At 42.5% G+C, this 14,879-nt stretch overlaps 1 protein-coding gene across 1 annotated transcript in view; it reads left to right on the forward strand.

The window, feature by feature from the left end:
- SCAF4 (SR-related CTD associated factor 4) overlaps nucleotides 1–14,879 on the forward strand; it is a 26,616-nt gene continuing 11,737 nt past the window's right edge. Inside the window, exons 1-11 of the mRNA XM_017727086.1 lie at nucleotides 1–4,095; nucleotides 4,679–4,723; nucleotides 5,203–5,364; nucleotides 7,539–7,674; nucleotides 9,963–10,102; nucleotides 10,631–10,807; nucleotides 11,024–11,124; nucleotides 12,793–12,901; nucleotides 13,233–13,400; nucleotides 13,989–14,074; nucleotides 14,846–14,878. Of these exons, the coding sequence (XP_017582575.1) occupies nucleotides 4,024–4,095; nucleotides 4,679–4,723; nucleotides 5,203–5,364; nucleotides 7,539–7,674; nucleotides 9,963–10,102; nucleotides 10,631–10,807; nucleotides 11,024–11,124; nucleotides 12,793–12,901; nucleotides 13,233–13,400; nucleotides 13,989–14,074; nucleotides 14,846–14,878 (1,229 nt within the window). The 5' untranslated portion in view covers nucleotides 1–4,023. The remainder of the gene's footprint in view (nucleotides 4,096–4,678; nucleotides 4,724–5,202; nucleotides 5,365–7,538; nucleotides 7,675–9,962; nucleotides 10,103–10,630; nucleotides 10,808–11,023; nucleotides 11,125–12,792; nucleotides 12,902–13,232; nucleotides 13,401–13,988; nucleotides 14,075–14,845; nucleotide 14,879) is intronic.

A 14,879-nucleotide genomic window follows, 5' to 3' on the forward strand; every position in this document is an offset into this window, starting at 1 on the left:
CTTTCCAGGAGATGTGCTGGACAAAAAAACCCTGCACTGATCCTGAAAGCTGACTTCCCAGAACACATGAGTAGAAAACAAAACTCTGTTCTGTGCACTTGCGTGATGTCATTTTCATATGAGTATCTTTTGTGAAGATGTTTCTCCCCAGTGATTCAGGATTTGTGAATGGTCTTTCTAGGCCACAGAAGTAGCTTAGTTGATGAAGTGCTATTGAGCTTCACTGCCTGGGGGTCATATCTGGTCAAATTCAAATCTCACTTCATTTTCCCAAGAATGCAGCCTGACAGCTATGGATGTTACGGTGATCTCTTACCTTCAGCAACACCTAATACTTGCTGTGCTTCACAGCTGGTGGTCAAGCATTTAAAACTTGCGTTGATCCTCTGAGATACGGCTTAGCAACAGATCCTTCTCCTTCCCTTAAGGAAGAACAGGGACCTGCAGAGGAAAGGAAGCAGTGACTTTTATAGGGGAAGGAAAATGTGTAGGGCTGACAGAATTCCTTTTAGCGATCTGGTCATGCATTAACAATAGAGGTGTTTTGTTAACAAAGCAGTGTAATATCTTTGCTTGTTGGTCATGGCTTCCATCGTCCCTTTGTTTCTGTACAGGAACAAGTAACTGCAGTTACGTCTGTAGGTCACTGGTGGTTGGCTGGGTCGGGTGGTTTCTAAATGCATGAATAAAATACATTCCAAAAGACAGTGAATGAATGTACGGAGTACTGACTGTGCACGGAGCTTGCTTTGGGAAGTGTTGTTGGACACCTAAGGCATGTTGGAATGGTTGAGGGCATGTTTGACTGCTCTGGAAATTGGAGAAGGGGAGGTTGAATGAGATGTCCTGACAATGACCTGGGTGCTTGATATCCACTAATCACTAACCACTGTCTGGTTCAGTAGCTCGTGCTCCTCTCTGTGCAGCTGCTGTGCTCTGGGGTATATTTAGTGAGTGTATAAAACGGGCCCATAGCTCTTTATTTGTAAATGCAGACACCTTTTTATGGCAGAGACACTTGAGCAAGAGAGCAAAGCCAAGGAAGTCAGTTCAAGTCCTAAAAGGTATTTTCACTGTGTTATCTCACACATAAAACAGATAGACTTAAGATCATGCATCAAGCTTGGTAGATTTTAAAGTAGCAGTTCTCCCCTTTACTTCAAAACCCCCTGGTTCTCAGGGTTCCTTGTAAACTAAACCATCAAAGGGCATTAATTATAGAATGAGAGAAATTAATAATTTGCTGCTCAAAGGACCAAGAAGTAAAGGCCATCATCACCCTGTTCCTTGTGCCATTACCTGCTCCTCCTGCACCTCCCGGGGCTCCTGGGCTGGAACAGGGGCACAGTGGGAGCTGGAAGTCATCTCTGTTCACCCCTGCCACTCCTGTGTTCTCTGTGGAACTTCTGTGCTTCGCACTGAGTTTACGTTTGGGGACAGTCACTCTGTGCTTGGTCTCCCTCTTGCTGTCCTGCCATGGGTTAATAAGTGGCTCGTCTTTGTTATTTAATAGCATTTATTAGCCTGAAATTGAGCAGGTGAATTTTCTGTCTTGCATCCCTGGCTTTATAAAAGATACTTTACTGTGTGCTTCTGTCCTGCTGCGAAAAGCACCCAGAAATACTCTTAAATTCTTATTTTGTGTTGTGGCTTGAGTGTAATGGGCTCTTGAATACCTTCACTTCTTTGGTATCAACATCCTGTAAACATGCAGTTAGGGTCAGTAAAAGCAGAAAGTCATTTCTAGCAGGTCAGAGCATTCCAGGGACAGGCTCCTGTTGTGAGGCAGGACTTTGGAAACCTCTCAAGGCGTAAATTTTCTTTGCCTTTGTTACAGTCATCACTTTTTTTTGTAAATAGAGTGTAAGTTTTTTGTGTCCAAGTTGTTCCTTGAGCTGATCGTGGTGTCCTTTGAGTAACTGGATGTATTATTGTGAAATAGCCCTCTGAAAATAGGGGCTGGGTGGCTTTTTTTGTTTATTGGTTTGGGAAATGGGTGTGAAAGAAGATCCAAGTGTGATTGAATGAATGCAAGTGGAAGTACCCAGGTGTCTTCTGAGCAGCTCCCGCTTCCGACAGGGAGAAGCCACGAGGAACTAGGAAGGGAGCTAAATTTTAGCTGTACCCATCTCTAAAATATGGTGTTGACACATGTAACTGGTACCGAGAATTACATAAAAATTGGCTATAAATAGTCATTTGGTGTTCTAAGGTCTTAGGTAATTAAAAAAAAAGGAGTAAAGTTCCGAGGTAGAATTCCAAGAGATGGTGGCGGGGGTGAAAAGAGAGCAGATAGACAGATAGATACGCACACTCGTGGATACGTGCCTTCGTTCTCCCTGGCAGTTTATTTCTCCTTGGATTTTTGTTTTTGCCATGTTTCCCCCAGTTGCAATGTCCTGCTTGGGATACTTTTAAGACACTTCTTTTTATTTTTTTTGCTGCACTTGTTTCTTGTTCCCTTGGGCCCTGCTCTGAGCTCTCCCAATTTCCTTGGGGTCTCTTCTTATGTCCCTGAAATACAAATGCCAAAGCGATGCTTTTATGCCAGCTCCTTTGTTCCTGTTCTATGGGACTGGATCCTTTCCTGGAGGACCACTTGCTTCTTCGTGTGTAAAGGAAGGGATATGGAGTGCCTGTCTTACTGCAGGCTCCTTTTCTTCCTTCTCCCTCTCAGTTTTTGAGCCTTCTGGTGGTTTGTTTGTGGGTGTTGGGGTTTGGATTTTTTTCCCCCTTCGCTACCTCTTAAAACAGATTTTCCTGAGTTTTAATAATAGCATTCACTTTGTTCATCAAGAGTCTCTGCACTTATTCTGAAGCAATTAAGTCAAAATTGAAAACGAGACTTTTTTTAAAGCATCAGCTCACAGACCCCTTTCTCCTTCTGTCTTTTATCTGGCAGTTTTTATTTGTCCATACTGTGGTTTCTCAGCAAGCAGTGATGTTAGCTGAAGTATCTCTTACAGCTGAAATGGCTTTAAAACCCCAACATTCTGGCACGAGAACTTGCCTTTTGTGGGGATGAATAAGGAAAAGTCATGATCTTGTGTTGGGTGTTGGAAAAGGCATCTGGCTGTCACTGTCTGGAAGGACAGTTTTTCTTCTTTCCTAGCTCCTGGAATAGGAATCAAATTAAGAAAATAAATACCTTGTTTCCTACTCTTTGTGTTTTCTGGGTGTAAGGCTTCCTTTTGTACAGCTGCAAGCCCTGTTAGCACTTCCCTTGTCCTTGAGTATTTGGCCAATTTTATTTTTCCCCCCTTAACTGAGACAGTGGATAATCTGTGTAAGTTGGTCGCTTCACCAGTATCTTGGAACTTTAAATTAATTAGAAAAATAAGAGCGAAATCCTTAAATGACATCTTACTTTCCATTACACTGACAAATGAAGACACTTTGATTCTCTTACTTTGCTTTGTGGCAAATAATTGATGACATTTTTTACTAGTGTTCAGGGCTCACATTTTTCTTTATGGTAAAGATGAAAATGAAATCATGTAACACAAACCAATTTTTTCCTGTGATTTGTGAGGAATATTTCAAGATAAAAACAATTATGTGTGTGTCCTCAGCTTTCTGTGTTCAGCCCTTCCCCAGCTCTGTGGGCCAGTTCTGGTTTCCCTCAGTTTCTGAAACGTGGAGCTAGTGCTTATTTTCAGTTATGGCCAATGTCTCCTATAAAGATGACACATAACTTCTGTATACTTCATATACGCCTCTATAAACTTAATATAATATCTATAACTTCTGCAAATGTTGTCCTTGAGGAGTGAACTTTTCCCTTGGGTGCCCTTTGGAGGGTAAGGCAGCCAAGTCTCCAGAGCAGCTGGAGCAGTTCTTTTTAGCAATAACCTGGTAAATGCTGGTTTCTGTTGGTTTTGTAAAACATCCAGTTCTCCCAGGGCATACAGAGTGTGGGATGGCAGTAATCAAGTCACCCACCTGAAATGTTGTCTTTGCTTAATTGCAGAACTTCACAATACATTTTTAACGTTTGTTTTCTCTGTTTAGCTCTTCTCACTGATGGAGATGAAACCTCCTATTTCCCGAGCAAAGATGATTCTCATCACAAAAGCTGCCATTAAAGCTATTAAGGTAAAGTACAACAAAACAGAGATGAAACTGTAAGAGCAGCAATGTTTTATTATTTCACTTGTAAGTAAATACTCAGGATTTCCCAATCTCAGCTTCGGGGATGGTTTATTCTAGTTGCTGTTAAGGCTGTTGTCTAGAAACAAGTGGGTGGTGAATATCATCCCTTGGTTTTGGACTAGGAGCAAAATGCCAGCTTGATTTTTTTGAGTCGTTGCTTTTTCATGCTACACCCACTAGAGTGTTGTGATTTTTGTGTGATAACACTAAATATTGCAGGATGCAGCTGCACCTTAACATGTGAAACCAGGGTGGATTGCATAGAAAGTGAATCGCTAATACTTGACAAGCTCTGTGCCTTGCGTGCACACTGACACACTTCTGCCTTGGGTCTGGGTTTCCTGCATGGAATATTTTTCTCCATACCTGACTAACTCAAGTTTGGGAACATCCTGCTTTTTAGAATGTGACTGCAATGTTCTGTTGCCTTTCTGAAATGTTAGTAAGCACAAAGAGTTAAAATGCTTCTAAAATGATGTGCTGCTGCTGAGTAGATGGTAAATTAATGGATATATTTATTTTCCAGCTCTACAAGCATGTTGTCCAGATTGTGGAGAAATTTATCAAAAAGGTAAAAAGGAATAAAAAAACCCAAGTAGATTTATTGATAAAGGGATCTGTGTGCTTGACTAGATATTACTAATAATGCTAGTAAATAACCACAAAGGCTTCTGTTACTTAGGGATTGAAGGAGGAAATCCTGGTTTGTTAGGATTTCACACTTTTTGGTATCACTTTGTCCATATAATCTCCATATGTGGTTTTCCATAATACATTAGGAGCGGGGGAAAGAAGTAAATTGTGAGATTTCCCATCTTCCCTATGCAGCAGCTGGGGAGGAACCTGGAGGTGCTGAACTTCAGATTGGTTGTCACTAAGACAATACGTATTTCCAGAGAATGCAGTGTTCATGCTTGCCTGGGCATGAAGAACAACAGGCTGGAATGCAGAGCTGTGTTTCAGCCTGAGAGCAGATTTCCTGTGAGGCTCTGAGGGGGATGTTACCTTGCGGTGTCCCTGCCTAACGCAGAATTCCCGTGCTGTTTGCAGTGCAAGCCGGAGTACAAAGTCCCGGGCTTGTACGTCATCGACTCCATTGTTCGGCAGTCTCGGCACCAGTTCGGAACAGACAAGGATGTTTTCGGGCCAAGATTCTCTAAAAATATTACTGCCACATTCCAATATCTGTATCTGTGTCCATCTGAAGACAAGGTAGGACAAGCACGTCTCGAGTGTTGCTGTGCATTGATGTGGTGCCTCCTTGGTGCTTGCACTCCTGTGACGGTGATTTGGGGATTCTCTCTGACCCTGGTAGTGACTGTTGCTGAGAAGGATTATCAAAGGCAATAGTTAAATGCAAGTTCAAGTTCAAAGATGTATTTTGTCTGACCTCATCAGTTTTGTTTTGCCCGTGCAGACACTTCAGCAGTGTGTATTACTGTGCCAAAAGTTTTTCTTCTTGACGCTCCTTCAGGAAAGCTTCCTCTGGAAGGCGGTGTCTGCCACAAGAAGAAAGTGTTGCAGGAGAAGCTTTGATTTTGTAGGCAGTGGCTGTCCTGCTCAGAAATGTTTTCTAAGAAAATCATCATGTTCTGCTCACAAATGTTTTCTTAGAAAATCATCATGTTGATTTCTTTGGTCTTTCCCAATCCCATACTCGAATTTCATTGGTGCTCTTCACTGTCAGGGCTGGTCTAAGGCCTCATTTTTCTTAGTTCTGCTGTACTTGTTGATAGAACAGAGGCTCAGAAAGTGGTGTGAATTTCTGATGGTCCAGAGAAGATGGTTTATGTGACCTCTGTCAGAACAGTTTTGAGACTCCCAAGATCCGTGTGTTTTAGAAGTTGCCAATTGGTTTCCAGAAAATCACCTGCTCCTTTTTTCTTTATAAGAGTGAAATACTCCTTTTCTACCCAACTTCCTCCATAACTCTCTAAATAAGCTTTTGAAAGGCTTGGATGCTCTGTAGTTTTTCTAATGTGGAACATTTAGACCTTCAGGCATTGAATCTGATATTCTGGAGCTCCTGGGTTGATAGCCTGTGAAACAGAGTAGTCCCTTCTCCTTCCTGTTTCTGTGTTAGCATTTTGTTCATCTAAACGAATGAGACTGTCCATCTCCTTCATGGCACTACTTGATACAGGGAATATTATTATTTATAACATGCTTGTTTTAATGAATGTCCAGTTCCTAAACAAAAAAAACCCTGATCTGCACATACACAGCAAGTGTGGGTAGTATCTGAAGGGGATAACTCTTAACTTTTTTTTTTTTTTTAAACAGCCTTTCTGTGAAATTAACGTGTGACTGAAAACAAGAGTATTGCATTTGCCCATTTTTTGGCCTTTGTGTAATTTTCAAGTCTTCTGGAGAGATAGAATACCCAGAGCAAGAAAATGCTGCTGTTTTAAAGTTAACTGTTTTTCAGACCAAAATGTTCCTTAAAAATAGGCATTTCAGGTTTCTCTGCAATTGATGTTATTTTAGCAAACATTTTGTAAAATTCTTTAATCATTCAGGTAGAGGTGGATTTACATGGGTGTATATAACTGAGTCACAGTGAAAGAACAGAATCAATTCACTTGAAGTAAAAGGTACTTAAAGCTTATGTACGTGCAAGTGAATGACTAAGTCTGCAAAAAGGACAGCAATACAACGTGTGTTCTGACTTCTACCTTCTTGCATGTTCCAGCTGAAGCAGCACAACTACTGAAACATTTTTGTTTTAATGCTGGGCTAAAGAAGGAAAGGCCGATTTCCAGCTTGTTCCTGGAAGCTGCATTGTTCTTCATGTCAAAAAAAAGAAATGAGCTTAAAATAACAGCTGACAATCAGAGATTCTAAATTAATCTTTCTGCAGTGATCAGTGAGGATGTTTCTCACTTGCTTTCCTCATCTTTTGGATAATGATGGAGATGCAGTTTCTGGCCTCAACACAGAATTGATTGGGTTAGGAGTAATACCAAGCGAGGATCCCTCAATCTGACTGCAGAGTGTTGTGGTAGCATTTTCTGGTCTAATTGTCCCTCTTCATGAAGGCTTTCCAGCTCATCTTCATTTTCTCTTTTTGGTCACATGGGTTGGTTGTTTCATCCCTTTGTGACCATCTGTGAAGACATGGGGCTGAAATGATGTCCTGGATTGTACATCACACCTGCATTTCTGACTGGCCAGAATAGTTTTAGGGAAATGTCACAGATTGCTTGGGCAGGGAAGTAAGTCAGCAGTTTTTATTTTTGCCAGTTCGAAGGTGTTGCTGGCCTCTGTCATGACACAGGGTTTGTTAAATTGGTGTGATTGTGTCATGTGCTGTTCAAACCTTCTCTGCATACAGAAGATAAAATGGAAGCTGCATTCAGCATTGGTGCTTCCTTTTGTTTCAACAGAGTAAAATAGTTCGTGTCCTGAACCTTTGGCAGAAAAATGGAGTATTCAAAATTGAAATAATTCAACCTCTCTTGGATATGGCAGCAGGAACTAGTGCCACTGCACCCATGGCAGAGAATGCTACTAACAATGAAGGTAGGAATGACATTTTACCTTCTGCTCTCAAAGGGCAAGTGGCAATAGCTTGTTTGCTTTCAGCACCAAGTGCCTGCTCTTAGTTCCAGCAGTGACATAGCAATAAATTCAGCTTTGTCACAATGGGCAGCCAAACTCATTTTCAATAAATGCTGATACTGTACTTCAGAAATTATCGGCATGTGAATACTGACTTGGGAAATACCTGAAATGCTTATCGTGTATATGCATGTGTACATATGTATGTGCACACTTACAGGTGACTTCAGTGTCCCCTCTTAGATACTATGTTCTTCTTTTGCTGTGAAATATTTTTATGTCATTTCTCAATTTTATAATTCTGATGTTATTTTTTAATGCCAGAATCCAGGTAAGTAGGTGGGATCTTGGGTATTAAAGAGCTTCATCTTCCTTTGAGTCAAGTTAGTAGCTGAAAGCAGCAGCTGTCAGCGTCTCAGTGTGCAGCCCTGCAAGTCTTGAAGTGGTGTTTCACGTCCAGGTTCTCAGACAGAACGCTTGTGCCTGGGATTTTGCACGGGCTGCTGGCTGAGAAGCACTGACCTGCAGAGCACAGCAGTGCCAGCCTGCCCACAGTGCCTGCACTGACCTATTTAGTGCCACAGAAAAGCTGGGAGTGAGGTTACGGGGAATATGCATTCCACAATTCCCTCTTTCTCCGGAGGGCTGCTTTTTGGCTCTGCACTCCGTGTTCCACACTGAGCTTTGGTAACCTCCTTATTTACTGTGCTCATGGAGTAGGACTGGGAAAACGGAATGGAGGGAGTGAGGTGTGGTGAGAGACAGCAAAACAGCGATGCACAGCAGCACCAGTGAAATCATCTCCAGCTGTGTTCAGCGAAGTGTATCCCATTAAGGGTTTTATAAACCTGGCAGGGGCAGGGAATGCCTTGGCATCCAAGCCTGGGGGCAGAGTGGTGCCTGTACAATTGAATTTTGGGACAGGTGAGGGGCACTGCCTGTCCAGCTTTCTCTCTCCTCACTGGGGGTGAACAGGTTGGCTGCCTTCTGCAGAGATTTTCAGTGCAATTATTCAGATGCACCAGAGGGGATCATTTGGCCCTGAAATAAATATGCTAATGAATAATAATAAATACATTAATGCATTATGTGAAGTAGAGTCTGTTTATCCCATAAAGACAGAGAGAAATGCAAATTTTCTCCCTTGAGCAAGCAGATATCCTTCTGAATATATACAGGAAATAATTTGGGAGTTACTTTGTATTTAAAAACAACACATACCTTTTTGCTTTATTTTTATGTTGCATTTCACTTCTGGGAAAGTATTATTCAACACATTTGCCTGTGCTTTTGCTGCCAGTCAACACTGAAGTTATTTGAAGTGCAAACAGAGGAATGGCTTTAAAGGAGTTGCTATTGCAAGGCAAACATGTTTGCTTAGTGTTTCAAACTAAATATTTCTATCTGTGGAGCTTTTTTTAACTCACTCCTTGGACAGCTTCATTATGTCCACTAACACAGATTTGCTAAAGAATAGTTACTTACAGTATGTAGGAATTGATGGAATTATTGCTAATTTACGTGGTACTGGCAAGATGTTTATTAATAAAGGTGTTGTAATGTAAGGCAAAGAGAATGGGAACACTAATAGTATGTCTTAAATTGTGATCTCAGTTTTGCAAAGCTCAGTGGAAATGGGAGTCTTTTCCTGGAAAAATGAGTAAATACCACTTTCCTGGTGGGAGGCTTTATCCGTCAGCTGCAGGTGTGGCTTGTGCACGTGCAAAAGAGACACGTGAACAAACTTTATCAAAGAAGACTACCTGTGAAGTAATCCTTAAAAACCTTTAATTATTGCTAGACTTCTCAGCAAAAGTTCAGTTACTGGTGGAAAATACTGAGAGAAACTCAGCTGCTTTTCCCATGAGCCATGAGATGGTTGATTTGGATCAGTCACGCGAAAGGATGAGCCCAGATCTGTGGAAGCAGAACCACCACACTGAGGGTATTGAAGCTCATTGGCTAATGCTGTTTGAGTGAGAGCTTTTCTAAACCTGCACAGCTACAAATGTGGAGCTGGGAGCTAAAATTCCGTGTGGGACCAGCTTTTTTGTCTTAGTGCATCCCAAGTGCAGGTGTGAGCAGTGACCAGAGCAGTTCATAGCAGCATGAACAGAATACGCAGCTGGGGTGGTGTAAGTAGGTCCTTTTGGGTTAAATAGGGGGTTGTAGCCGGGCACTTGCTGTGAGGAGCAAGAGGAATGTTCTGGAGTCACGCAACCCTTTCTGTGTTCCTGGGAAACCCTCAGGTTCGCCGCCCCCTCCAGCCAAGGTTCCCTCGGAGCCCCCTCAAGTGACTGCGAACTCAGTGCCCAGCGTGCCGCAGCTGCCCAGTTCTGATGCCTTTGCAGCTGTAGCCCAGTTGTTCCAGACAACACAAGGACAACAGGTAACCTGCTTATGGATTCCCTTTAGCTCCAGTCTCTATGTGAAATGAGGGAGGAAATGGTGGAATTGATAGCCTGGATTTGAAGCAGAAGAGCTTCCCTAAGGTCTTCAGTGGAAGACTTGTAGGAGTTAAAGTATTTAAATTCTTCCATCCAGTAATTTTGATATTTGATGATACTCAGTTATATGTTCCTAAATAATTGGTTATGAATTGATGCAGTAAAAGGGTTTTCCAGCACAGGTGGAATATCTGGAAGAAAATGGGGAATTTTATTGTTCAGTCCACTTAAATGTTTGCAGTGTTGAAGGGCCTGAACGCTGCAATGTTGGGATCTACTGAATTTTGCCACCAGCGTATTTAAAAAGGGACTCTTGGTCTTGGTGTAAATGCTCCACGGTTCAGTCAGGTTGTTGGTGTGTTCGTCCCCTGCCACAGCCTGTATTGACATAAAATCTATCTCCTACAGCTCTTTCAATACTTGGTGTTTATATGAGAACGTACACGTAATACTGTCTTACGTTTCTGTAGCTCCAGCAAATCCTGCAGACCTTCCAACAGCCTCAGAAGCCCCAGTCACCGGTCATAGACAACACTGTGATGGCTCAGGTTCAAGCTATTACTGCTCAGCTGAAAACCACAGCAGCACAGCCCCCAGAGCAGAAAGCTGCTTTCACAGCACCTGAGCAGAAAACATCATTTGACAAAGTAAGTCTTGGTTTGCATTTTCTGCAGCTGAAGAACACTGGTTTTGGACAGTTTTTATTTTGTATCGGAATACAGATTTCTATTTTTCCCCAATTCTAATCTTGTCTTTAGCTTCAGAGCTTGCATATGTTGTAAGACTTATGATAATAAAGATATTTTGGCTGCCAGTTGTGTAAGATACAGAAAAAATAGTTGTCCCAATGTGATTTCTTTCAGAAGTTGCTAGATCGGTTTGACTATGATGATGAACCAGAAGCAGTGGAAGATTCAAAGAAAGAAGATTCAGCTCCTTCGCCTTCAGTGTCTCAGCCGGCTTTGTAAGTTCTGTGTCATAATAAAACTAAGGAATCTTTGTCCTAAGACATTTTTAGGTTAGAAAGTAGATGAAAATTCCAAGTTAGTTCAGTGTTTAACTGCTACAGTCCAAATTTAAAACACTGTCAACAGTTTTTGGTGGGGCGATTTTTGTATCTTGTTACTTTGGTGATCTGGTGTAGATCTGCGTTGCCTCATAGATGGAGGACTGTGTTTTGTAGAGAAAAGCTCAGTTTTGGTTACAAGATGAGTTCCATGTTTTTACTGTACAACTGAGTGTGTCAGGGCATCACTGGATCACTTTACTGGCTGGGGAAAAGCTGCTATTCCAAACATTGTGGTAGTTTTAAGTATTCAAGAAGGGAAAATTGGCTTTACAGCTTTATGTTGGCAAACATTCAGTCCCCACTCAAGCAAGCTCAGACTCCCGTTTCCCTTTTGCTATGCATTATGATAAAGTCTGGAATGACATGACCACATCCCAGTTTTTTCCACAGGACCTCTCTCTCATTCAGTGCACAGGCTGGATGGTGCTCAATGCCGGGGTTAGTCCGTATTTCTTTTTTCCCTGCTTCAGTATGTGGCCCCATGTCTTACTCTCTGTATCTGCATCTAAACCCTGCTCTCAAAACCAGAACCACTAACTCTGTCATCAGCTTTCTGACTGTGTCTCTCACCTTGAGCACTTTATGTCCACAAGTAGTAGTTCATTTAAGTGCCTTTGAAGGAAATTGCTAGTATTTGCCTTAGAATACAGATGGAACTCTGGAGTACAGAAAGATGAGGTAGCTCAAACATAACCACTGCTTGTGTCTGCCCAGCTGGAGGCTTGTGGGCTTGTGTATGTTCTGTTGGTAGTACTTCAGAGCCTCTGTCCGTAGTACCTCACAGCTGTGCAAGATGTCCCTGAGGGTGGGATTCCAGTGTTCCCAATCTGGGCATGCAAGCTGAGTAATTCTCTCTATAAAATACTGATATGTCCAGAATCTTCTCAGAATTGTCTTTGAACGCTGCAAAGTTCCATTTTCCGTCACCATGAAATTCCTTTATCCCCCTGACATCCTGCTGAGTTTCTCGCACAGGCTGCATCCTGCAAGCAGGTCCTGTTACCTGCGCAGACCTCCAGAATTCCCTGAGCACTGTCCATTCTGTGTGTTGAATCAGGAAGCGATGGGCATCGCTGTGATCCTCACGTGATACACACCCCCTTCTCCTCTGCCCTATTTCCTCCCGAACCAAAGTATTTTCTTACAGCAGAAGTACAGCCAGTTTCTTTTCCTTGAGGAGAAAAGCATTGCTTCTTTTGTTCCCACAAGAGGAACCTCGAAGGAAGAGAATTAGCCTAAGGCAGAAAAGCTTCCTGAAATGTTTCTGTAGGCTGAGATCTTTAGCAAGCTCATATAAGTATGGGGGGAGAGAGGCTCTAACCTTTCTGTAGCATCTCTTCAAATGTGAAAGGACTGCTCTTTGAGTGGAGGAAAGATGAGGAACCCACTCTTTCTTCCTTTGCTTTTTTTTTTTTTTTTGTTGGAAATGGGATCATAGTAAAGATAATTGTTCTGTCTGAAGTAACAGCAAGAATGTGTAAATGTGTATAGAAATCTGTAAAATAAAGACAACAAAATCTGTGCATCTACTGACTTGTCTTACCAAAATATTCGTGGTTTTAGTGGGTTTCCAGGAGAAGGCATGCAACAGCCAGTATTTCCTCAGCTCCCAAATATGGATCCTTTTCAGCAGCGGATGATGGGAATGCAGCAGGATCCGATGCGGCACCAGGTAACTCCAGGTTTTTCCCTTGTCCCCCTGTTGTGTTTTCTATCCTTTGCTGTTTTCTTTGGTGCAGAAGTAAGGAAGTGGTTTTCCTGTTGGTGAAGAGTGAATGTGCTTAGCCCTCCATCTTCCCAAAGAAACGTATTTTTGTTGTCTGTCCTAGTCAGGCTTTGAAGGACAAGATTGTTACTTCTACACCCTAATGCTTGGCCTGCTTCATCTTTCCCCCTTTTGTTGAGACTTTTGAGCAGACATAAAACTTTACTTGAGCCAGCTGGGAAAGCAAATGTGATTTCTTCTCCTAGCTGGAATTCTATGTGTTTTTCCTTCTCCCAAGGTGCCGCTCCCTCCTAATGGGCAAATGCCAGGTTTTGGTCTCCTGCCTACCCCTCAGTTCCCACCCATGGCTCAGCCAGTGATGCCTCCAGCAGCACCAGTGCAGCCGACTTTCCAGTCTCCTTTCCCAGTCCAGGCTGAACCACACCTGCAGAAACCCCACCAGCAGGTGAGCAGCCGTTACAGTGAACAAACCGACTTAAGTGCTCTCGTACGTGTCTTTCGCGGATGCGTGCGGATTGTCCTGAGCAGAAATGTCAGGATGACCAGGACACGGCCGGCTACGAGGCTGGCTCTGCTGGGAAGACAGTTGGATAGCTCCAGGACTTAACCCCGTTCCTGTCTCCAGCGTACTTCAGGCTTCTGAAAAGTTGCGGTAGGCCTCACTTTGCCTGGGATTTTGATGATGGAGCAGGATTCACTGACTGATCTTAAGGAATAAAATCATATTCTGTGGAGATGATGCAGGTGGTGCTGAAATAGGGTAAAATGTGGAAAAGCAATAATTAGCAAATTGAAAATGAGAATTGTGTAAATTATTTCCGTGATGTCTTTTCAGTGGCTGTATTAATACATGCAATACTGGACCTTCTCCCTGTTAGCGACCACAGAGTGAAGCTTTTGAGTCACGTTACTCTTTAATTTCACACATTTGAATATTCAGTGTATTTTTAGTGCTGTTAATTTAGTCTGAGCATAAGAAGAAATAAAATGCTTGTGCTGCTCGCCCATAACGCCAGTCAACTTTGTGTTTTAGGATATGGAAGTGGAACAGCCGCCCATTCAGGAGGGAAAACGGCATGTTTCTGACAGTAGGAAATCAAGATCTAGATCTGCATCAAGGTAAATGAGTGAAAGTTCTTTTAGTGCAGGAAAGAAAAGCAGATTAGCAACTCTAAGATATATGAATCTCTGAAAGTCATCTCCCTTCCAGGGAAAAATTGGTATCTGTGCAGTTCTCTCTTAATGGGAGAGAGTAACTTCCATGCCTGTCAGTCCAGAGTAAATTTTAGGGAGGCAGAATGTGATAGTGAATTTTGCCTGTGCTCTAAAAACACTTTCCTTATGAAAACATTTGTGATCTGCGTGCTGTGGGACTTTGTGTGTCACATCCCAGCTGACCGAGCAGATCTGGCTCCGCTCTCCACTTAGTTGCAAGTCTTCCTCCTTGCGGAGTTCCACATGATTTCTCTGAAGGCTTACAAGGTCTTCCACACCTGGAGCGGTTTAGAACTTGAACAAGATGTAAAATACAATTTCAGTGGCAGAATTTATTTATAATCTCCTTTTTAGCCATTTTTTGTAAAAGCACTAAATATTTTCCTCGTTGATGCAGGTGTAACTTCTTCTGTGTTGAAGTGGACACAGTTTTGGTGGTCAGCTTCAAGACAAACTTAATGGATGATGAGAAATTGGAAAGGAATCAGCTGTTCAGCTGAAGTGCACCAATAAGCTACCGCAGCAATTTACTGTAGTTCTAAATGCCTGTGAATGAGCTTGGATTGATTTATTCCTTTATGGACAGAGCTCTTCGGGTATTTAAGCAGTTAACTGAGGTGGTGTGTCAGTGCCGGGGTGACAAGCACTGACCATCCGTGGCTCTGGTCTCAACAGGTCCCCCAAGAGGAGACGCTCGCGGTCGGGCTCG

The sequence above is a fragment of the Corvus brachyrhynchos genome, unplaced genomic scaffold (genome assembly GCF_000691975.1).
Source record: "Corvus brachyrhynchos isolate BGI_N302 unplaced genomic scaffold, ASM69197v1 scaffold412, whole genome shotgun sequence".
NCBI lineage: Eukaryota > Metazoa > Chordata > Aves > Passeriformes > Corvidae > Corvus > Corvus brachyrhynchos.